Source organism: Tetrao urogallus (assembly GCF_951394365.1).
Source record: "Tetrao urogallus genome assembly, chromosome: 6".
Lineage (NCBI taxonomy): Eukaryota > Metazoa > Chordata > Aves > Galliformes > Phasianidae > Tetrao > Tetrao urogallus.
In genome coordinates this window covers 29,671,891-29,694,924 of record NC_136819.1, presented here as the reverse complement: position 1 = coordinate 29,694,924, position 23,034 = coordinate 29,671,891, and the positions used below count along the sequence as shown (strand labels likewise).

Below are 23,034 nucleotides of genomic sequence, written 5' to 3'. Positions count from 1 at the left end.
AGCAGACGCCCGTAAAAGCGAGAAGCGAGCAGGTACTGCTGGACTCCTGCTTGCTGCGTGCCGGTGCTTACGGATACGGCGGGGAGCGCAGCCGTGAGGACGGGGTTCCCGGCGCTGCGTGAGGCGTAAAGGCTACGGGCCAGGCTCGCACCCCACATCCAACTCCGCGGCCGCCGGCCCGCCTCACGCGCCCGCCCCACCGCCGGGGCCGCCGTTCCGGCCCCTCCTCTCGGGGGGTGCGGCCCGCACAGGGACGGCGCCGCCGGGAGCGTGGCAGCGTCGCGGGGCCGCCCGCCCGTGTTGGCCGCTTCCCGCCCGGGGGAGCTGACATGGCCCGGGCGAGCGACGCGCGGCAGCCGCCCGCGGAGGTGGCCGCGGAGCCACCGGAGAGCTACCAGCTGCGGCAGGAGAACGAGCTGCAGGCGCTGGAGTCCATCTACGGGCAGGACTTCCAGGATCTGCGGCGGAGCCGGGCCTGGAAGGTAGCGAGCGGCGCGCCGCGGCCGGGTGCTGAGGGCCGTCCTCCTGCGCTTCGCCGCTGGGCGCTCGGCGCGCTTTGTCCGCGCGGGGTGCCGGGCGCCGGTGCCGCCGGGCGGGGCGAGGCCGTACGGAGCGGGGCCTGCTGTCCGCCCGCCGCCGCGCTTGTCCTCTGGGTTGACGCAGGCGTAATTAATGCTCTGCATGTAACGTGCGTGCTAATTAATTGCCAGCTTAAGAGAAGCTGCCTTTGAATTCTTTTGTTGGCTAATTACAGGCTGCCTAACTCATCCCGTCGGCGCACATGTTGCTGAACTCTGTACGTGCGTTCTGTGCGGTGGCTCACTGGAACGGGGCTGTTTCCGTCACAACCTCTACTTTCACTCTGTAGTATTGGCTTTTTTTTCCAATTATTGCTAATTGCCCAAGTCTGCTGTGCGGTGCTTTCTTTCCATCTCCCTTCCGTGCCCACAATGTCTTCTTGCAATTTTTTTTTTCAGCTGCATCTGGTGGCACAGTTTTTCATAGCTGCAAGTACCACTCACTTATGTCACCTCCCCATAACTTCACTGCTGCTGTCATCTGTTAGCTGCCTTTGGCTTTGGTTCTTACAGAATGTCATGGCTGATACTGTTTTTCCTGCTGGCCACGTGAAGCTAGAATTCTTGCAGAAACTTCTGACTTATTGGGGTGGTGGTGGCATTTGATGCTAGCAGTGCCCGTAACTTGCTGCATTTTCACAAGTGTGCCTGCTCTCTCTCCTTACAAAATTTGTGTGTAACCTGTGCTTCTCCCGCTTGGAAATGCAAAGAAGAGGGGATACCGACAGTCTACTAACCTGTTCTCATATTTTTGTGAAGTTATTTCCTTCCCTGTTCATCACACTGCTAAGATCTCTTCCCTTAAAAAAATACATTCTAATTGAGATGAAGAAGGTTGGAATGTTTACATAGGCATGTCTTGTCGTTCTTTTTTAAGGCAAACAGGCAGTTTCAAGGAAATGGTGGATAAGCTGTTGTAACAAACCAGTTCTCTCATTGATCAGTGTCAACATTACTGTATTCTTCTCATGGTTTGGGTGGTCTGACCTGAGTTCTGCTATAAAAATGGGTGGGAGACTTGTGTGCAGTAATTCCTGCTTTCATTATAGCAATAGAAACGAAAACAACGATGAAAAAACCCTTTTAAATCTAAAGCTTTGTTTTCTGCTATAGGTACGACAGCCTCCAGAAATCAATTTAGTTCTGCATCCTCAGGGATTGACTGGTGATGATGAGGTGTACGCCAAAGTTGATCTCTGGGTCAAGTGCCCGCATACTTACCCTGATACGTGAGTGAACATTCAGATAGAACCTTTTTTTTTTTTTTTCTCTGAGCATTTATTTGTTTTCACGTAGGTGGAAAAAACATGTAGTTACATTAATTGTTCTTATTCTTGCTTTCTTCATGTCAGTATTTGTTCAGGCTCTGCTATTTTTGAATAGGTAGCTAATTCTTTCACCTGAATTGGATGTGGTTTCTTGTGCAATAAGGACAGGTGTGCCTGTCAGCATCTTAGTGCCCTTTGGAAACTTCTCCAGCCCATGATCTGTTCTGCTTGGAGAAGGACTTACCTTTTATTTTTTAAACACTCTTTTGTCCCATTTGTATTTGATATTCGTGTTCTGAGCTTTTGGAAGAGCTCTCCACAGAGAATGTAAAAAGAATTGCTAGAAATCAGCACTTCCTGTGTTTTGGATTAGCAAATGTGTTTTGAGTGAAGTACTGCCCTGCAAGCACTGAGGAAAATGTTCTCCTCAGTCCCTGTGTCACTGGCTGTGTCCACAGCATTGCAGCCTTTGGCCCATCTGTTTGCTGTGGGCCCTGAGCAGCATACAGGGGAAGCACTATTTGCAGCCAGGCAGTGGATCAGATGTGCTGGGGAGCACAGGGCACAGCAGTGCCTCTTGTTTTGTTTTTGTTTCTTTTTAGTTTAAGTTAGCATAGCTACGGATGTCTTACTTATTCCTGTTATTGCACCTTTCCTTTTAGTTTTTGTCACCTGTATAGTGGGGATAAATGAATTTCAGCCACCTCAGTGTTATGCTAGTAGCATCTGTAAAGCACTTTTATATGAATTACTAACAAAGATTGGAGTTGTGAGAAACTGCAGGGGTTTCCTTGCAAGTTCTTCTGTTACATATAACTGACAAGTAATATGCAGCCAGAAGTTGATGAGTGTAAAATAATATCTCTGGCTTTATTCTGTGTTATATATTTAATATTTACCTACTGCTTGTTGACCACTAACTAGCTGCCAAGTGATGATAAACTCCATTCCTTTTCCATCATTGATTTTTTTTTTTTTTTACCAGCCCTCTGTATCTCATATAGCTTTTTACACTCTCTCCACCTCTCTTCCTGTTCATTCCCCTTCCCTCCTCCTTTTACTTCCTTTTTTTTTCTTTATGAGGACCTTCTTTATGTTCTGTTGCTGTCTTCCAGTGTTCCTGAAATACAACTGAAAAATCCCAAAGGCTTGTCTAATGAGAAAATAAATGAGTTAAAATCCAGACTAGCTGAACTGGCAAAAGAGTGCTGTGGAGAGGTAAGAACTTTTCACATCCTTGAGAAATGCACCCTTGTCCTAAGTAGTACTAGCAAAATGTATCTGTAATATGAGGACATGCTTCCAGATTAGAAGTATGACTTACATCGTTGTGAAGAATGTTTCTATTAAATGAAAGTTCCGAGCATGAACTCTTCAGTCTCCTGTTGCAGTGGGTGGCAGTCCTGCCCATGGCAGGGGGATGGAAAAGGACGTTCCCTTCCAACCCCAGCCATTCTATGATAGTGCATATGTAAATAAGGTGGATAATGTAAGACCTTAGGTATTGGAGATGCAGTGGTCTGCTAGCGCTGTGCACTCCATGCTGTAACAGAGGAATGTTCCTACATCATTGAAAGCCCAAGTCCTGACAGATCAATCAGTCGTCAGTACATACCTAGCAAATCATGCGGCCCTTTCAGTGCAGCTCTTATTTTAGTTGTTGTAGCTTTATGAATGTGGAATGCCTTCAGTGGCTTTAGAGTTCTAGCTCTGGGGCTGGATTGTAGAAGGATTGGATTTCACATTAGCAATGGAGTGACTACTCAGTAGTAGCAGGTACAGTGATAGATGAGTGCAAAGGATTTATTATGTTGTAGTTGATATGTCTTAAATACGTGTCTTTGCAAGTAGAAAGATATCCGCAAAAGAAGACAAGAAAAAGGATTTTGCAGAGAGGGAAGGGGAAAGGTGCTTGAAAGTTTTCTGACAGTAATTTTCACCATCTGCTGCCGTGGTCAGGGACTTTCATGCCACCGTTCATTAATGAGTAGATCTTACAAAAATAATGGAAGTACCTCTGGTAAGTAACAAAATGATCAGTCACATCTCGCTGCTGTATTGTTTTTCCAAGCTGGGTGTCATTTTGCTATGTTCTTGGAACTAGATTGAGCTCTGCTTGCCATTCATACTTATTTTCTTTCAGGTGATGATATTTGAACTTGCAGGCTACGTACAGTCATTTCTCAGCGAGTATAATAAACCACCTTCCAAGTCCTTTCATGAAGAAATGCTAAAAAATCACAAAAAAGAGCAAGAAAGGCTGGCACAGGAGGAATTGCGTAGGGCACAAGAAGTTAAGAGACGAGAGGAGCAGGAGGTAAGAGAAATTGAAATGTGAATAACTCTGTATTGTTTATTTTAATAATAAGGATTTTGTAAATTATCCTGCATTGCCATGAGTTTGTTAGAGCTGTCAGAGTTAGAGTACTCTGTGAACTGTCCGCTGCTTCCATTGTAACAGCTTACTGATGAGTTTTTAACCCTGAGAAGTACTAGTGCCTGAAAAAAATCTTGTTGATCAGTGATCCTAAGGAAACCATTTATGAGGAAGTTGCTAACAAAAGTCTGAGTAAATGTATATATTGGGTGTGTTCCACCTTAAACAAGGTAGTAGCAGCCAGGCAGGTAATCCTACCTATTCATTCACCATAGGGTGACTGCTATATTCACTGTCACAGGCTTCTCTAGAGACCAGCATGTTTCAGCCAGCATGTCTTAAGCGAGAAAGACAAATTTATTCTGCCCTAGAGTTGAGGGGATTCATGTAGGTCACACAGAGACTTCTGATGTGAAATCACACTGTGGGAATAGGGGCAGAATAGCTATTATTTTATTTCTCAATAAATGTGCTGTGTTTGAAACTTTACTGTTGGGTGTGCTAGTAGAAGTCACTTCCTTTTGTTCACAGCTCCATTCACAATTCATACTTTTTTCCTCTTAACTTCCTCAGAAGAGTTAATTTGTCTTCTGTTTTGGTTTTTGTTTTGTTCGTTCTTTGTTTTTTTGTTTGTCTTGTCATTTTGTTCTTCTGAGATCTGTGAATACTCTCCAATACCCTTGAAAAGTCAATGTCAATGTCCTGGATTTTTTAACAAGCTAAGATTAGCAGTTGCACTGTATTTACTGTTGCATTTCTAACAGCACTGAAATTCATTTCAGCAACGTGAAATCCTTAATGAGATTCAGAGACGGGAGGAAGAGAAAAGAGAAGAAAGAAAAAAGAAAGAGATTGCCAAACAGGTATTCTTTCTGAGCATTGCAACACTTTTTTTCCCCCCTCTTTCCATCACTGTAGCACATATTTATAGAATTCTGAGAGAATTTCCTGACTGAATTTTCTGAACATCTTTCCTTTTTACTTATCCAGTTCTTCTAAGAGACCTAAGTTAAGATAGCATCTTCTGTTCTTGGTTACATGGAATTTATTTCTGAAATAAAATCAACTATAACTGAAAACAGTTGTTTGGTTTTTTTTGTTTGTTTGTTTTTTAATCTTTTTTAGTGCACTGGGATGGATATTTTCAAACAGATAGAGAATAAAGCTAGCTTGGTAACGTGTTCCCAGTTTCACTGCAAAGCACCTTTACATTCTCACCCACAGACAGTGCTAAAACGTACTACCTGAATCTTAGCATTTCTTCCTCAGCCTTATCTCTAGTGGAATTGTATTTTCCCCGGGACTGTGGTGACTTCATAGCATAATAGATGTACCCACAAATTTTGAGGATAGGAGCTGTTTATGTACTTGGTATTTTTCCTGATCTTTAGGAACGTCTGGAAATTGCTGCTCTGGCAAGTCAAGAAAATTCTCACAGAAGAGATGCATCAGGGTACAGAGTTGCTTCCAATTTTAATGGGAACTGTTTGGAACATGGAACAAATATTAAACAACGCCCAAATTCAGTGGGGCGTTCAAAGTATGTATGTCTATTTGCATGTGAATTTGTTAGCACTATTTGTATTTGGCAGCTGTTTCAGTACAGTATAGATAGTCCAGAAATCTCTTTTCCTATGTCCTTGCTAATCTTAGTGTACTAAAGTGAGGTGCTGCCTGTGCTTGAGGAAAAGGACAAATGTCTTAAATGTTTGTTACTGTACTTAAATCCAGAACACATACAGTGCACTTATATTAACTTTCCACAGAACTGTTCTTACACTGTCTTATTGTTTTCTTACAAAGAAGGATATAAAAGCTGAGTTGCTTCTACTGACAATAATGAGAGTAAGCAAAAATACTATAGAAGCATCCTGGTACCATGTTTGTAGAGTTAAGCAAAAGCTGGCCCATTTAGTTTTCTGAGGCCTATCTTCACAAGAACAGTGATGCCCATTCTTTGTATGCTTATGAGGCCTGAAATTTTGCCTGCTAGGAGTCAAACTTCCAGAAGATTATTTTTCACTCTATTAATTTTATAAATGAATTATATTTTAATTCAGAAAGCCAAATGCTTTCTTTGTATGTCTGTTTTTTATATACAGCACAGATGAGAATTGACAATTCCTATGTGGGGCTTTTTCTTTTTTTTTTTTTTTTGAACTGGTCTTTTGACTGAGCTACTTCACTCTTTATATACTCCTGTGATTTCTATACTGATTGCATTTATTTGGAGAAAATAGTAATATTTCCATTAATTTCAAAGTAGATTGTATCAAGAAGTAATGGAGGTTGGTTTGGGATAGTGGCCTGGACTTCTTTCTGATCTAATGTGCAGCTCCATATGTGCATGTATGAAAGTTTGGAATGTACCACTTTTTCCCCCAAATCTTCCCCTTCTTGAAGGATGGATTTGAGGAGTAAAAGCAAACGGGAAACGCATTTTAAGTAGGGAAAAATAATTGAACAAAAGCTGGGATGAACTTCTCAGAAGTGCAAGTGTTTGCTTTTTCTTACTGTATGAAAGATACTAAAGTATAATACAAGTCAAGTCAAACTTGCAAATTTTGCAGAGCAATACTGTGGTGGTAGTAGTAGTGGTGGTTACTACTATTACTGTGTTTTCCAAACTGAAAATGTCATCCTGAGCTGTAGAAGTTTTAGAGTTTGGATTGAACTCCTTGCCAATCATTTTCCTGAATTTGAATGTAGAGACTGAGTGTAATTTGGTATTGCTTATAAAATACTCAATTTCTATTCAGATGTTTACATTTATGCCATCTCAGTGTCTTTGATGGATATTATTGTTGGATGTGGAAGGGCCTGAAAGCTAATCCTGTTGCAGGAGTGGTATTTTTAGGAACTGGAGACTGCAACAAAAGTATCTTTTTGACACAGTGAAAAATGTTATGTCTAAATTGCAGGCGAGAACGCCAGTTTTCTGTTGGTAATAATGAAGAGTCCCCTGGAAATTATGAAGTTCTAAACTTCAGCACAAGTGGTGCTGGGCAACTTACTGTGCATAAAGGAAAATGTCTAGGTAAGCAAAAACAATTGCAGTTTGGCATACTGTTTTGGTGGGGGTAGAACTTGAGCAGTGCTGGCAGGTACAAAGAAGTAATGGCGGAGAGAAGCTTGTTGTGAGAAGTGAAATGTCACAGCCAGAAGTGGTAGGAAATAATAGGAAGTTACATTTTGGTGAATTTAAAATTTTTGTAAGATTAACATTAATGAAAATTTACTTTTCCAGAATCAATTACTTAGCTGAACAGTTGTACCACAAAACTCACCTTCTCAAAATTTTATATTATCTTCATAGCTAAAGTAGTCCTAGAAACAGTCTGATTTTAAATTTAAACAGTAAGCTTGTCAGATATGCATGGCCACCAAGCAAGAAGTCATCTTAACTTTCAGTAATGTGAAACCAATGATAAGAACAGGGAAGAGTATTTAGTTATTGAAATTTGAAATTCTTTAGACATGCAGCAGTTTTTGTTAATATGCTGTAGTTTTATCTATTGCTAGTTTACTTTGTCTGCATAGCAATCATATTGATCAGAGGTCTTTTGCAGGACACATATAGGTACAGATTTGTTCAGTTTGCAATTCTCAGAGTATAAAAACCAGTCTGTCTCTGACTTTTGCAGAAGCTCCTGCTAGGCCTTTAGGAGAAAATAAGACATGTTCTTCGTTTTCTCACTTTGTTTAGGCAAGGATGAACAGCTTGGTAAATCAGCCTACAATGCCTTGGAAACTCACAACGGAGATTTTGTTTTAATATATGAGTGGGTTCTGCACTGGCAAAAAAAGATGGGAAAATTTCTTACAGCACAGGAAATAGAAAAAATAGAGAAGTGTAAGAAACAGGTAATGCCTATTTCTCATATTTGGCTTCATAAAGTTTAGATAAGTTTCAGTGATTTTGTTGAATTTAATAACTTATATTGAGAGAGTGGTGACAAGCCTCAAGAAGTTACCATTCAGAGGATTTATACCTGTTCAATCAATGAACATACAGATGACACAGTATATCCGAGAGCTTTCCTTACGTAGCTATTGTACTAGAGGACAAAAGAATGACACTCACCCCATCCTGGGCCCACATGTGAAACTCCAGTGGAGTGGATCTCCAGAAGAGATCTTTCCCTGCTGGCAGCCAGCTCTTAAATGGGTCTAGGAGAGGTGCAGCCAGGCTCCACCCCTTCTGGCGGCACAGGTGAATTGCCTTCAGCTGTGCTCCTCTGGCTGACTCATGGCTCGCCTCAGGTGATCATCAGAGGTTCAGGCCATGACTCAGCAGTTCCCTTACAACACTACAGAGGAAGTTGAATATGTTGGGGTGTTTGGGAGTGTATGTAAAATACAAATGAAAGAAAGTGTATTTGTACGTATGCATTTATGAAATAATAGCGTAATATTAAAATTCTGAAGGAAGAGGAAATCAAACATACCTGATAGAAACCAAAGTTATTCTTGCTCCTTGTCTACAATGCTTCAATATGTTGTAGAGGTATTTCTGTCTATATGATCTATTTTAGTAATTGTGCATTCGTGAAATATGACACAATGCACGTTATGTTGTTTTTGTCTTAACAGCTTCAGGGTGCAGAGACCGAGTTCAGCTCACTGACAAAGCTTAGTCACCCAAACATAGTACATTACATATGTATGAACTTGAAAGAACGGGAGGATTCAATTGTGGTGGACATTTTGGTGGAGCACGTAAGCGGTTTCAGCCTTTCCACATACTTGCACAAAGAGACTCCAGTTCCGATTGAGCAGTTGCGCCATTACGTAAGCCAGATTTTGTCAGCTCTTGACTACTTGCACAGTAATTCAGTAGTGCACAAAGTTCTTTGTGCTTCCAGTATCCTGGTAGATGCTGAAGGAAACATCAAGGTGACAGACTACAGCATTTCCAAACGCTTAGCGGATATCTGCAAAGCAGATGTTTTCGAGCAAACCAAAGTTCGTTTTAGCGAGGATTCTCTTCCCAACAAACCTGGAAAAAAAGGAGATGTCTGGAGTCTGGGCTTGCTTCTGCTTTCACTCAGCCAGGGCCAAGTAACCAAGGAATATCCAGTTGCTGTTCCTAATAACTTACCTGCTGACTTCCAAGACTTTCTGGAAAAGTACGTGTTTGCTGCATTCCTTTATCTTTCTCTTTGATTTGTTTTTTTAAAGACTTGATCCATATTTCCTGGTGTCACTAGTCAAAGGTTTTAGAGAAGAGGCATTGTCTCTCTAGGATCATGCTGCTTATCTGGGATTCAGGAGAACGGGTGTGGTGGTCTCTTCTGCTCTGTTCTGCCACCAGCTTTGTGTGTCTCTATGGATAAGCCATTTAGTCTCTCTTGGCCTCTGATTCCGTCAGAATGATAAAGGTGATCATTTCTTAAATATAAGGAGATCTGTTTGAGCATTTTGGCCCAATACAGCATAGCTCTCTCAACAGTTCTCTTTTTGCTTTGCTAACAGATGTGTTTGCTTGGAAGATAAGGAAAGATGGACTCCTCAGCAACTGTTACAACATAGTTTTATAAACATTCCACGAATGAAAGTACCTGTAGCAGAAGAAAATCTAGATGGTGAGAAACTCATTTCTTTATGTGTTCTATTAGATAACTGGACCAAAGCCTGCATAATGAAGAACTGAACTGTGCTAGATCATCAGAAGACCATGTTTCTGCAAATGCCTTACACTAACTAATTTGGAAGTTAAAGACCACGCTAGATTTTTGGTCCATGGACAGGTGGGGTGGTCATACTGCTGTATTCTCATCAGCAGAGGAAGCTACGTGGTGTAAATGTCAGGAAGTCTTAATTTTCTTCTTGGAAGATTATGTTCTAGTGAAACATCTTTTCTCACTGTATTCTGTTAGAATCAGTTCCTTTGTCCACTATAATTAATGTTAGTGACTAAACACCACATTAAGGTTTATGTTTTTACCAGAGCTAAACTCTCCTCAGCAGAGCACTTCTGTATTTCAGGTTCACAGTTGCACTTTGTTTTTTATGGCTTATCTTCTTCCTAATGCCTCTTTGACAGTGCCTTGTGCCTTACCACCTTCTCCCTGTGCTATCAGTGCTGGTAACTGTGACATCCTCGTTTCAGATTCAGCAGGTATAGATTGCATTGAGACCGTTGTGCCCAGCAGCCAGATCTCCAGTGCTTCATTCTTCACAGAAACACAGAGACAATTTTCACGCTACTACAATGAGTTCGAAGAGCTAAAATTACTTGGTAAAGGGGCTTTTGGAGCAGTCATCAAGGTATGGTATAAGAATTATTTCCACTATGAAATCATTTTTGGGAATGAGTTTGTTTTCTCTGAAGCAAAACAGCATACTCAGTGTTTGTTTGGCTTTCCAGTGTGCTATACCTGTATTGTGCTTTTCATCTGGAGCTGAGTAGGCTGATAAATTTTGAGAGAGAGGTCTGCTAAGAGTCCCATACAGTATGGAGAAGCTTGTATTTCAGTTGCTGCTGTTTCCCAGGTGCAGGGAAAACTTCCCACTTCCATGAAATTATTTAAGATCTGGCTGTTCTTGGTTGGGGTGCTTATAAGCGTTTGACTTCAGATTTGTTCACATTTTTCAGGTGCGAAATAAGCTTGATGGTTGCTATTATGCTGTAAAACGTATCCGCATAAACACTGCCAGTAAGCAGTTCCGGAGGATTAAGGGAGAAGTAACGTTACTTTCCCGTTTAAACCATGAAAATATTGTGAGGTATTATAATGCTTGGATAGAAAAACACGAAAGTCCTGTTCCCATTGTGTCATCATCTGAGGCATCTGAAGACAAAAGAACGCCCACCAAAACAGGTCTCATCCTTACGGCAGAGGAGACAAACGATGTGGAAGCTAACGCTCCTCCCCCAGTTCTGACAAGTTCAGTTGAGTGGAGCACTTCGTGTGAGAGATCCTCCAGCAACAAATTCAGTGGAGCTGATCAGGAGTCCAGTGATGATGACGACGATGATGGTGATGGGGTGTTCTCACATTCGTTCTTGTAAGTAGTCTTCACCATTAGCGCTGTGAGAAATGTTAGCGTAGTCGAGTGTTCCAAGCTTGTGTCTTTTACCATTCTCACTTTGTCAGAGCTGATTCGCTGCATTTTTCTTCTGTCCTCCGCTTAAAAGAAAGCCCTGTGTTTGCCAGCAGCTGGATAGCCAGGGAGAAGATTTGTAGTTACTGTAGGTATATAAGAGGAAAGTGGGTTTGTGCTTCTGGAAGTTTCTTAACATTTGTTTCAGAATGTATGGCTGCTTATTTTCTTTATGTTGGATTTTCTTCCAATCTTAAGACATAATGTTTGTAATAAATTATAAAAATTAAACATCCCCCCAAATACCTTACTCATCCTTTCTTCTTTTGGTTTCAGTAACATATTCAATGCCTGCCGCTGGATAGGGATGGTTCTTTTGCTTGTGTTGTTCTTTTTGTTTAATCATTGTATTGCAAGTGTACTTACCTCTATTTTGCTTACTGTGTACAGAAATTAAATCCTACTGATAGGAATACATGCTTTTGTTAAAAGACTGAGCTGTCAAAGGAAGTTTCACTTTGCAAGCAGGATGCATTTGGTTTGCTTTGTTTAAGGCATATAGGAAGTTATTCAACAAAAGCTTTGATTTCTTTTCTTTTTTTCCCCAGCAAATATAGGCTCAAGGTTTCTGACTAAATGTTTCTTGGTAGTGTCTGTTTCAGGAACACTAAAAATTTTTTTTCTTTTTTTCTTTTTAATAGGCCAACTACAGACTCTGAAAGTGAAATCGTTTTTGATAACGAGGATGAGAACAGTAAAGGTCATCCTCCAGTAAGTACAAGGATAAAGCTAGTAAAAATGGAAATGTTACAGAATAGTCTTTGACAAGCAAACAGATCATTTGAGAGGTTTTGTTTCACATCCGGTGTAAATACAGAATCGTGCAAGGTTATGTTAATGCCAGCAAATATTGTGCCACCATGAGCTATGTCAGAATGATTAGCTGATGCAGCTAATCTGGAATTTGTTTCTTACAGTGTATTGAGCTAAACATGATCTATATTTTATAATCATGAGCCTGGTTATTGTAATGTTAGGATTTTAGTATGCACTAAATTCCATTTGACTTTTAGGGGACGTAAACCAGTCTATTTGCTCACACTAGCCACTTTTACAAACTGGTGACATGTTTGTAGCAGTCAAAAAGAGATGGAAGGTCAGAATGATGTGTGTGAGGTTGTAGTGGTTCTGATTTTGAATCACACTATGTGCTGTAAAAAGTCAGGGGACATCAAAAGTTAATGGGCAGAATTTTCTACAGCATGTGGAATCTGTTATGGCCCATCCTGAGGGTTTGTAAAGTGCTCTTATTGATTCTTGATTTTCTTCTTTCTGTTGAGATGTACGTTGGCCTGATATATGTTTAATAAGGTTGCAGTGCACTTTCTATCATGGAGGGATAGGGAAGACTGATATATTATAGCAAAGTCATTGATTTTCTCCTTTTTTATTTTTCCTTTTACTAAGCATGCTTTATTTTTATTAATTTCTAGCTTTATTTTTATTAATTTCTATTTTAACCTAACATACTTAGATTTAGATTCATAACATAACAGATTTAGATTCTGTCCACATATTTTGCAAGTTTTATTCCTCCAGTGTCTAGTTATGGCAAAAATGTTATTTGTTTTCACTTCGAAAGTGAGAATTGGGTCATACCTTTTCTTCTAGCAGATGTAGAAGCAGTGGTGTTACAAAAATGTCAGTGTATTATTTTGCTAATATTAAAACCCAGGCATAGAAGATGAGCTTTCATTAATGTGTTCAACTCAATAAAAATGATAGGATGCATAAAAAAGCTCTGGACTGCTTCCTGTAATTAACTGTTCTGTTCTTTTTACTGCAATAAAGGATGAAGAAGGCAATGAAAAGAATAGCCATGAAGAAGAAGACAGAACACCAGTCATTCAAACAGTGCATTATCTGTACATCCAGGTTAGGCTGCTTGTGTGTTTAGATGAAAGGATGCTGTTTATTCCAATTGGCAAAAATAAATTGCTGTTGGGTTGGGTTTTTTTTGCTTTGTTTTGTTTTTCCATGAGAAAAGTAATGATATTTTAAGAACAAAATGAAACTAATCCCAGTGTTGTTTATGCAGTAGACTGGTTTTCTAGAAGGTTTGGCTGGGGGGAAGGCACTGTGCAATGCTTCCCATTGTTTTGTACTGTATTTGTTGTACTTGAAGATGTGGTTTGCATGTGAAAACTTCCTGTTTCTTTTCAGATGAACCACAATGTATATACTGTTTTTAACTCAGGAGTGCGTATTTTCTAGCTAAAACACATCTGAGGAAATACAGTAATTTGCAAAGCCATTTTGTGACCCTAGCAAAAGAAAGTTCATGCAAGTTTGAATGTTCAGACTTCTGAGAACATCTCTTTTCTGTTAAGAGTTAGGCTAACAGAGAAGTTAGCAGTCATATCTAACTGTTCTGTGTGTAATTTTTTATAAAGCATTTATTGATAGCCCTTGCCTGGAAGGGGGTTGCAGCTAGAAGGAATTTGACTTTTTTTTATGTTGGTTTGCATGTGCTATATATAGCATAGAACAAGCAGTCAAGGAGCCAAGAAAAGTAAAGCCAGAGGTATTTCAAAGTCTGGTTTGAACACACAGGTTACTTTCATCTTGTTTTTAATGTTGTGATTGAGAACAGACTACTAAGGAAGCTAATACTGTTGCCCCTGAAAATGAGATAGGACTCAGGAGTGCGTATTTTCTAGCTGAAACATATCTGAGGAAAATCCCAAGTACCTGAATGTTTAGGTGACATTATCTGCTTCTGAACAGTGTTTTATGGAACCAGGCATGAAGGTGCTCACAGGCAAAAATTTCTGATTGTTTTTTTTCCTTGACAAAACTCACTTTCTTCCCTCTCTCTCCTACGTATGCACAACCGAAGATGGAATACTGTGAAAAGAGCACACTGAGGGACACCATTGACAGAGGATTATACGAAGACACCAGTCGGCTTTGGAGGCTTTTCCGAGAAATTTTAGATGGGTTAGCTTACATCCATGAAAAGGTCAGCAAGTGTGACAGTTACAGCCTGTCTCTTACATATATGCTGTGACCTGTTCTATTCTATTCCATCCTATCCTAGTCATTTTGAACTTTTGATTCTACGTAATTGTGTTTATTGGTGGTGCTTACTCTTGCAGTTACTATTCAGTTCTAGGGTTTTGGAATATATTTTCATCAACTTTAATTTTGCAATGAATCGCTTCAGATTTTTTCCTTTTGTCATACAAAATTGCCTCCTTTTAAAAAATGTTGCTTTAGATAAGTATTAACACCAAGGATTGCTTGTAGCTTCTGAGCTAGCAACTACAGTCTTCAAAATTAGTCATTGGTGACTCAGTGCAATAGATTTTCCACTGCTTATAGAATAATTAATATAATACTGTTTTTCAGTCTATTATAAAGATTTACATTTTGCATTGTGTTTATTGTTTCTTCTGTTATCAGTCTTTTTTTGTTGCTCTCCTGCTTTAACAGGGAATGATCCACAGAGACCTGAAACCTGTGAACATTTTTTTAGATTCCAATGATCACGTGAAAATTGGTGATTTTGGTTTAGCTACAGATCATCCAGCAAATGCAGTGAGTACAGCCAAAAGTGAATTAAACAATTAGCACTCGGTGTTGTAAAAACCTGAAAGATGAACACAGAAGATAACGATTATATTGTGAATGCCATAATCTTTACTGTGTGTCTCTTTTCCTCATTTCAGGCAGTCTCTAAGCAAGAAGAAAACCACTCAGATAGCTTTGCTAACTATGACCCATCAGGTTAGTATACACAGTAGCTTATTCTAAATGATTTTAAGCAAACTCTTGTATGTAGAAATCTTATGTACTCTGTTATAACTTCCATTCTTTCTTTGAAAATAAAACGTGTTCTACAAATAAAATAAATGTTTTTTATAAATAAATATGTGTTTTTATGGGGAAAAAAATACAACTTCTAGATGGATGTGTTCCACATAATTTGGCAGTTTGGGCAGTTATCTGAACAAATTTGCTTCCACTACTTGTCTTCTGCCATTGATTGACGCTTTTATTATGGTGGGATATATAGCGATCCTGTATACCTGTTCCATCTGCATTTCTATTCTCTGGATAGGATAATTTCAAGATTTGGGGGATTTTTGTTTGATTGCTTTTGGTTTTTTTTGTTTGGCTTTAACACTTTCCATGTTGGGATGAATTTTGTGCTTTGAGAAAACTTTAGTATATCTTCTGTCATAACTTGAGTGCTTTGGAAGTGAAATGGACTTGTGCTGACCTACTAAAATTCTGTAGAGCAATAGATAGGATGTAGGCAGTATAAACAGACATGTACATTTCATGTGTGAAGTTGAGAACTGTTTTGCAGTCTGCTCATGTTTGGGTATCTCTTATAACAATCTGCCTTCCATCCTGGAAGGAATGAGGACAAAAGATGATTTAGTTTTCTTGACTTTGATGCCACGTTTTCTGCTTTCTTGAAACAAATGCTTTCGTCTTTTGCTTTGTAGGTAATTTGACAGGGATGGTTGGCACTGCATTGTATGTCAGCCCAGAGGTCCAAGGAAACACAAAATCTACGTACAATCAGGTATGACTAGACTTACTAAAAGGCAGCATGGAATCTAAGGTAGTGAGTACAATGCAAGTCACTCATGCTCAACAGAGATGAAATCAAGATGGAAAAGGATATGGTGGGACTTTTGAGATGAAGGAATATTTCTCATTCACTTGCTTAAGAGTAGACTAAGGTAAAAGGATGCCTATGCTGTGGCCATGGCTATGTGCAAGCAAGTTGATGTTGAAAGGGGGATCTTTATAAACGAATAGGTTAGAAATCTGAGAGTCTTTGCTGAAGAAAAACGTCATCATTAGAATTGCTCTCCTGGATTCCTAGATTGTCATTTGAGGGGATGGCAGTACTTTTTTTTTTTTTTCATTAGAGAGCATCCTGGTTATATGCACAAAGAAGCTGAATCTCAAAGCAAGAGTGCTTTAAAAGCGAACTAGAGTCCTTTACGTCAAGGCAGTGCTGTGAGGATAAAAGTAATTGAAGTCTAACAGGTCTTAATGGATTATGTCCCTTTAAAAAGTTAAACAGAAGAGCAAATAAAGGCAATCCACGCCTTTCACGTCTTGTACTAAAACGTGAGATTTAACCAAAGCATTTTTTCTGCTGTCATCTTCCATGGAAATTTAAAAGAACTACTTGTGAATTTTATATTTTTTCTTCCCTAGAAAGTGGACCTGTTCAGTCTGGGTATAATATTCTTTGAAATGTCCTACCATCCCATGAGTACTGCATCGGAAAGGATCTTTGTTCTTGGTCAGCTAAGATTAGTAAGTACACAGGTATAAAGGATCAATTCTGAGCATCAAATAGCTTAAGAGAAGCAAAGATGTTTCCATGGAGAGTGCTTTACAAAAAAAAGCAAAAACAAAAAAAAAAGTAGAAGGGAAGAATAATTGGAAGAATTGGAGCTCCTAGTGGCATTTCCTTAATGTACTTTGGATTTCTTAATGTTATTGCCATTAGTCACTGTTCTGTCTCAGTGAAATTAATTTTTCTATTGCAAGACACTAGAGGTGTAAACTTCGACAATAAACTGATCATGGCTTTAATACAGCTGGGTCTATACCCAGTGAGTTCTCAAGAACCAGTTTATTTGTTGTTGATAAGTGACTGAGGGTATGGATTGTCTGTCACAAACATCATACTTGCATTTCACTAACATTCCTTCTGTTAGCTCTTCAAACTAAATTTATCACGGGTTTTGTTTTGATTTTTTCTGTTTTTATTTCCCCCATGGTCAGTAACAGTGCTCAGTGTCTGTAAGATAGCTTGCACAAACAGTGCTGTTCTAATTCAAATGCGGTTTGTTTGTTTTGTAGCCCAGTATTTTATTTCCTCAAGACTTCGATGAAGTCAAGCATGCAAAGCAGGTAATTTTGAAGACATTTTAACTAGTAGATAACCCTATCAAGAAACACTTGTTTTTTCCCCACTTAATTCTAAATTAATGATTCCTGCCAAACTGTTACTATCTGACATTAGAACAAAGAAAGAAAAAGATCTCAGAAGAATAATAAAGTTGTCATGGAAACATGCTTATCTACAGAATTCCCTAAGTGCAGTCATGAAGAAATGCAGAATTTGCCTGCATACCTTTTAAGACTCTGAGGGACAATTTTTACCTTTTAGACACAAAGTAATTGCAGTTGTGTTTTTTCAACCCTTAAATGTTTGAAAGAGATCCATGTCACAGAACAGGAAGAGAGATACAACATAAATTAATGCTCTAAGTTTGAATACTTCTGCCAAGAGCTATTTTGGAAACTTGATTCAACAGGTACTCAATGGATTCGAATAGTTTCTTTTCTTCTTTTTGTTTCATTTTATTTAGTTATGCCTCCATGGCAGAGGAAAGAAATGATAAGGTGCAGTGTAACTTTTTCTGAATCATCTGAGAACATTTTTTTCCTTGTGCAAATGGACTCTTTCTTTAACAGTTAGCATTAACTTTTTGTCTGTTTTGGTAGTGGAACAGCAGTCTGTCTCACTAAAGCCATAAAAATGTTTCTATGTTACACAGTTTACTGAAATACACTCTGTAGTGTCTGTAACTCAGAAACCTTTGTTATGCATGCGATTCTCTTTTCTCTTGATTTTGTTCACTGAGATGCCAGAGCTTGCATAACATAGACAATAAATGTCACGATGTGGTTTTTTTTCATCCCAAGAGATGTAAATGGACTAACAAATTTCTAACAGTTTGTTCTAGTAGTTCTTTATTTAGGTAATACCACAACAAAAGATACTTGGAATAAGCAAAGAATTACCCAACCTAAAGATTCAAACCCTGATTTCCTTTTTTTCCTGTATATTCTCAGTATCTTACTCCTGTTATGTAACTAAGAATGCTTATTTTAAACACTGATAGCATAAGAGAAACAATAAAATTTTGATTTAACTTGTAGAGATTGGTTATTACGTGGCTCTTGAACCATGACCCTGCAGCAAGACCAACAGCTGTGGAGCTGTTAAAAAGTGAACATCTTCCACCACCACAAATGGAAGAGTCTGAGCTTCATGAAGTGCTTCACCATACCTTAGCCAATGTGGATGGCAAGGCCTACCGCACTATGATGAGTCAGATATTTTCACAGCGCATATCTCCAGCTATAGACTACACCTACGACAGTGATACGCTGAAGGTTTGTAGCTGTTAAGGGCTGTTGGGTTTTTGGTTTATTTCCTGTGTTGGATTTTTAAAAATCAACCACAAAAAAAAAGTTGTTATGGTTGACTGCAAAGCACACGAGATAATTGCTTTATCTCTTAAAATCAACCTTCGCATGAGTTACTATTTAAAGCTACACATTTGCAGTGTGGGACCCACATAACCCGCTTAGTATTTAACCTTACATTGATTCTTCAACGAAGAAATAAGCTTTATTCTTAACCTCTCTTAAACTGATAGTACTTAGCATCTGATTGCCAACATAAATTGTTGGCTTTGAGTGTTTTCTCTTGTTCTAATGATGGTAACATAATCCTTTAAGTTCTTAAATCTTTGTAAAGAAGTGCAAGGTGACAGTAAAATAATGCTTTGTATAGCTATTGTTCTTTTCTGTTGTGGAAGCAATACAGTTGATTATAGCGAAAGAAGATAGTACAATATTTTTTACCTATATTAAGTGGAATATTCCTTGCATATAAATTATGTATGTACTTTTTATTTGTGATGGTTTCAGGGCAGTTTTTCTGTTTGGGCAGCCAAGATCCAGCAGCACGTGTGTGAGATTATCAGTCGGATATTTAAAAGACACGGTGAGCGTGTTTACAAAAGTTGTTCATTTCCCTTTTTCATGACTGAGTGGATTTAAGGGAAAGGAACGATTTTGCTATCAAGAGTCACAGAGTTTGTTCAGTAGTTGGGTACTATTCAAAATTTTAAATTTTGGGCTGTTAACTTGAAGTCTGAATGATTTAAATTTTCCATAGGAAGAACAGTTAAAATCTTAGTTACATCTTCGAATGTATCTGGTTCTGATGAAGCTGTAGGAGCTTTCAGATGCAGAATGCTACATTAAATTTAGATACGAATATGTGGATAGCCCTACAGTGAAAGACCAGACATCCATGTGACACAGCACCCTCCCTCTGAATGTAGCCACAAGGCAAATGGCCAAGGAAAGGAAGTAAGAACAGAGCAGCCATACAGTGGTGCTTTCATTGATACTGCTCTCAGAAATGATGTGCCCTTGGGAGACTTCCTGAGCCAGAGCTAGTGTCATGATCTTCAACAGTCTTCAGTGGTTTTTCTCTCTGTGACTTCATCTACTCATTAGTATTTGCTTCAAATCAGTTTTTAAAAAAGGAAGAAAACTTATGTACATACTGCCCCATCTGAAATGTTTTATGTGGTGCTATTGTATGTTTTTTTGTATTTTCTATAAAAACGAGTAATCTTTAAAACAGAAACTGGAAGATTTCCTGGTAGATCACAATCTGATTAAACACAATCGGGGTTTTGCAGTAATAAAAGAAGAGAAACTGGGAAATATGAAGCCAAATAAAGATGAGTTACTTCTTTTCCCTCCATTAAAACTTATCAAACTTTCTAGCATTTATCAGCAGCTTGGAGATTAAAAGAGTGAAAAATTGTCAGAAAAGACAGGGGAGCTGGATATATTTTCTGTTAGATTTTATCTGCCATCTGTAACAGTAACTTGTATTTGGAGCTTTTTAAGTTTTTTCCCCCCAAGTATTTTTTCCATGATTAGTGATATTATCATTTATAGTAGAGTTTCAGTGAGGATTAGATTCAGATAGAACAGTGGCTGCACTCTGAGCGTGGAAGACTGAACATCAAAGTCTGTTTGATAGGTTTCTTTAATAGATTTTCCTATTCCACCATTTAAAGACATCTAAAACAATGTAATTTTAAAAGATATTGATCACTGCAAAGTTGTTTATGAATTTGCAAAAACAGATGTTACTTCTGAAGATAATAGCATTTTGCTGGTTTTGTGTAGGAGCCATCAAGCTGCATACTCCATTGCTAATGCCTAGAAATAAAAAACTGTATGAACATAATGAAGCTTCCTATTTCATGGATCACAGTGGGATGCTGGTTATGCTTCCTTATGACCTCAGAGTAAGTATTATCTTCCTTGCTGGCAGTGCTGGGGTTGAAGATGGCTGTTTGTCCATACATTTAGCTCACTGAGTTTGGTTTAAGGTGTGCACTTTCCCTAACTGCTGAAGCAGTACATCTTTCAGCATCTGTTATGTTTTTCTTAATGCTGCCCTCCTGGTTTTGACAGCTGCAGCCCTGACTAGGGAAGAGGTGCACTATTTCCTTCTCTCTTTTTTTAACCAAAGGTAAAGGTAATGCTACATTATAAATGTGGTAGATGTCACTGCTGCTTTTTTTTTCTTGTGCGTACTTGAGACAAATAATTTTACCTGTGATAAATGAAAAAATATTCTCATCCCTTTCTTATTTGTATGTCTTCCTAAAGAACATGCAACATTCTGTCCAATTTTATGTTCCTCTCTAACATACACAGTTAAGCATCATTCTCCTCTGAGAGGAACAGCATGTGTAGCTGAAATCTTACTATCCATGATTCAGCACTACTCAATTATAGGTAATACTGGTGTTGTTAATTGCTTTGCACTTAATTAAAACTTAAGTGCTTTAAGTTTTATTTTTGTGTTTATTACTGACAGGTAGATAACCTGACCTTTTATCTCTTACATTAATTTAACACCAGTGTGACTCCCCTTTCCTTTGCATTTAGAACATTCAGTTATACAGTGTGATTCACAGTTAAGGACACGTGCAGCATCTATAGTATTTATCTCTCTTTTGGACTTTTTTGTTTTGGAAGATGTGTTGATCAATGATTTATTAAACAATTTTTTGTATCTTTCTCTAAACAACAAAATAGCTGACAGTACATTTTAATAGGCGTCAAGACAAGTTTATGATGTATTTTGTCCTTCTCCAAGCTGTCCTAGGAACATTTTTTTGTTTTCCGTTGTTTTTTTTCGTGTGTGTGTGGTTGTTTAAGACTTGCCACAAAGATGATTTATGTTGTTTGGCCATGGCAAATATTTATGGCATTACTACATGTGAGAGTAGAAATGCTGATTGCATGCTAGTAATTCACCTGCCGCGTAAGGACATCACTAGACCACTTTTGTTTGAACAGTTTTTATGTATTTTGTATTCCAGATTCCTTTTGCAAGATTTGTAGCCAGAAACAATATATCAAACTTGAAAAGGTAAGGGACGTGTGGATGTTGTGCAGAGATGCTGCGCTACGTGACAGTGAATGCTGAAGATGCTGATTTGTTCTTCAACGTTTCCCTCAGATACTGTATTGAGCGAGTTTTCAGACCTCGGAAGTTGGACCGCTGTCATCCCAAAGAACTTCTGGAATGTGCATTTGACATTGTTACATCCACTGGAAATAGCTTTTTGCCTTTAGCAGAAACCATTTATGCAATTTCAGAAATCATTCAGGAGTTTTCAGTGCTGCAGGTAGATTCTCTAATTGTACCTTTTGATTTACGTTTTTTTTTTCCTCTTTTTCCATCTCAAAATGTTAATGTAAGTTAATGTACAGAACTTTCTGCTTACAGGTTTTACCAATAGTCATGTGTAGAACATTGTTGTGTGTTTTCGTAGGTGAACATAAAATGATGCAAAAATTTGTGTGTGCATCAGAAATACTAGCCGAGTCCCTACAGTGCCATTGAAATAGATCTGCCTTCTGTTGGGCAAGTAATTACTGTAGAATGGGGCAATCCTTGCCATTCTTCATTTATAAATGAAAGGTAAGGTGATGGAAGGAGAGGTCTGAACAGTTGGAGATGTTACTGAAGGTTTAAAAAACGTCTGTGAGTTTTCTTTTTGCATGTGTGTTTTCCTTAGTGTTTAGGTAAATAGAAATGCTAATAAAACATTCCTCGTTTTCTTCCTTTTCATTTATTTATTTATTTTTATTATTATTATTTTTTAAACTCAGGAAAGAAATTACAGTATCTACTTGAACCATACTTCCTTATTGAAAGCTATACTTTTGCACTGTGGGATACCAGAGGATAAACTCAATCAAGTTTACATCATTCTCTATGATGCTGTGGTAAGATATGAATTATTAAACTAATCTTCATAGACATAGTTTAGGGTATCTTACTTAGAGGAGCCATCTCTAAAAATGAGTAACAGGGCATTTGCCAGTGTAACAAGGAACATCCTGTTAGATATAAAGGCTGCCTACCTTTGGGCAGTGAACTCAGATTAATATGTTCTCAGTTATTTCTGAATTTGGATGTTTTGAGATAATTTTTAAAATAAGTATTCATTGGTAAATATTCACCTGTGTAGTTAAGAACTGGTAAAAATAAATGAATCTTAATATCATAGTGTATTTTTTTCCACTTAATAAGCAAAGAAAATGGATGAAATTAAATTATTAAGGTAGTATTTAAATCCAAAAACATGTCTATTTCATAATGCTTTATGGTTCAATTTTTAATTATTTAATTTTATTTGTTATCATTTTAATTAACACATGGGAATTCTTGTATTCATTTACGCAGAAGTGCTTTTCAACAGAAGTTTACATTTTTATACTTCTTCCTGTTCCTTAGAGTAAGCCAAATATGGCCTCACTAAAACATCAGTAGAAAATGTGTTACTTATCAGCTTTGCTTTTTTACGGTACGATTGAAGTTTGT

The 23,034-nt window shown here is 38.3% G+C and overlaps 1 protein-coding gene across 1 annotated transcript in view; it reads left to right on the top strand.

Moving 5' to 3' along the window:
• Positions 1–329: 329 nt before the first annotated feature.
• EIF2AK4 (eukaryotic translation initiation factor 2 alpha kinase 4) overlaps positions 330–23,034 on the top strand; it is a gene marked incomplete at its 5' end in the record, with an annotated part of 32,336 nt that continues 9,631 nt past the window's right edge. The window contains 26 exons of the mRNA XM_079537153.1: positions 330–482; positions 1,692–1,807; positions 2,962–3,064; positions 3,990–4,163; positions 5,006–5,086; positions 5,615–5,763; positions 7,145–7,260; positions 7,930–8,087; positions 8,817–9,352; positions 9,699–9,808; positions 10,336–10,493; positions 10,822–11,234; positions 11,972–12,041; positions 13,122–13,205; positions 14,170–14,292; positions 14,766–14,870; positions 15,002–15,059; positions 15,788–15,867; positions 16,515–16,616; positions 17,169–17,219; positions 18,255–18,491; positions 19,032–19,107; positions 20,316–20,437; positions 21,524–21,573; positions 21,664–21,832; positions 22,320–22,436. Of these exons, the coding sequence (XP_079393279.1) occupies positions 330–482; positions 1,692–1,807; positions 2,962–3,064; positions 3,990–4,163; positions 5,006–5,086; positions 5,615–5,763; positions 7,145–7,260; positions 7,930–8,087; positions 8,817–9,352; positions 9,699–9,808; positions 10,336–10,493; positions 10,822–11,234; positions 11,972–12,041; positions 13,122–13,205; positions 14,170–14,292; positions 14,766–14,870; positions 15,002–15,059; positions 15,788–15,867; positions 16,515–16,616; positions 17,169–17,219; positions 18,255–18,491; positions 19,032–19,107; positions 20,316–20,437; positions 21,524–21,573; positions 21,664–21,832; positions 22,320–22,436 (3,711 nt within the window). The remainder of the gene's footprint in view (positions 483–1,691; positions 1,808–2,961; positions 3,065–3,989; positions 4,164–5,005; positions 5,087–5,614; positions 5,764–7,144; positions 7,261–7,929; positions 8,088–8,816; positions 9,353–9,698; positions 9,809–10,335; positions 10,494–10,821; positions 11,235–11,971; positions 12,042–13,121; positions 13,206–14,169; positions 14,293–14,765; positions 14,871–15,001; positions 15,060–15,787; positions 15,868–16,514; positions 16,617–17,168; positions 17,220–18,254; positions 18,492–19,031; positions 19,108–20,315; positions 20,438–21,523; positions 21,574–21,663; positions 21,833–22,319; positions 22,437–23,034) is intronic.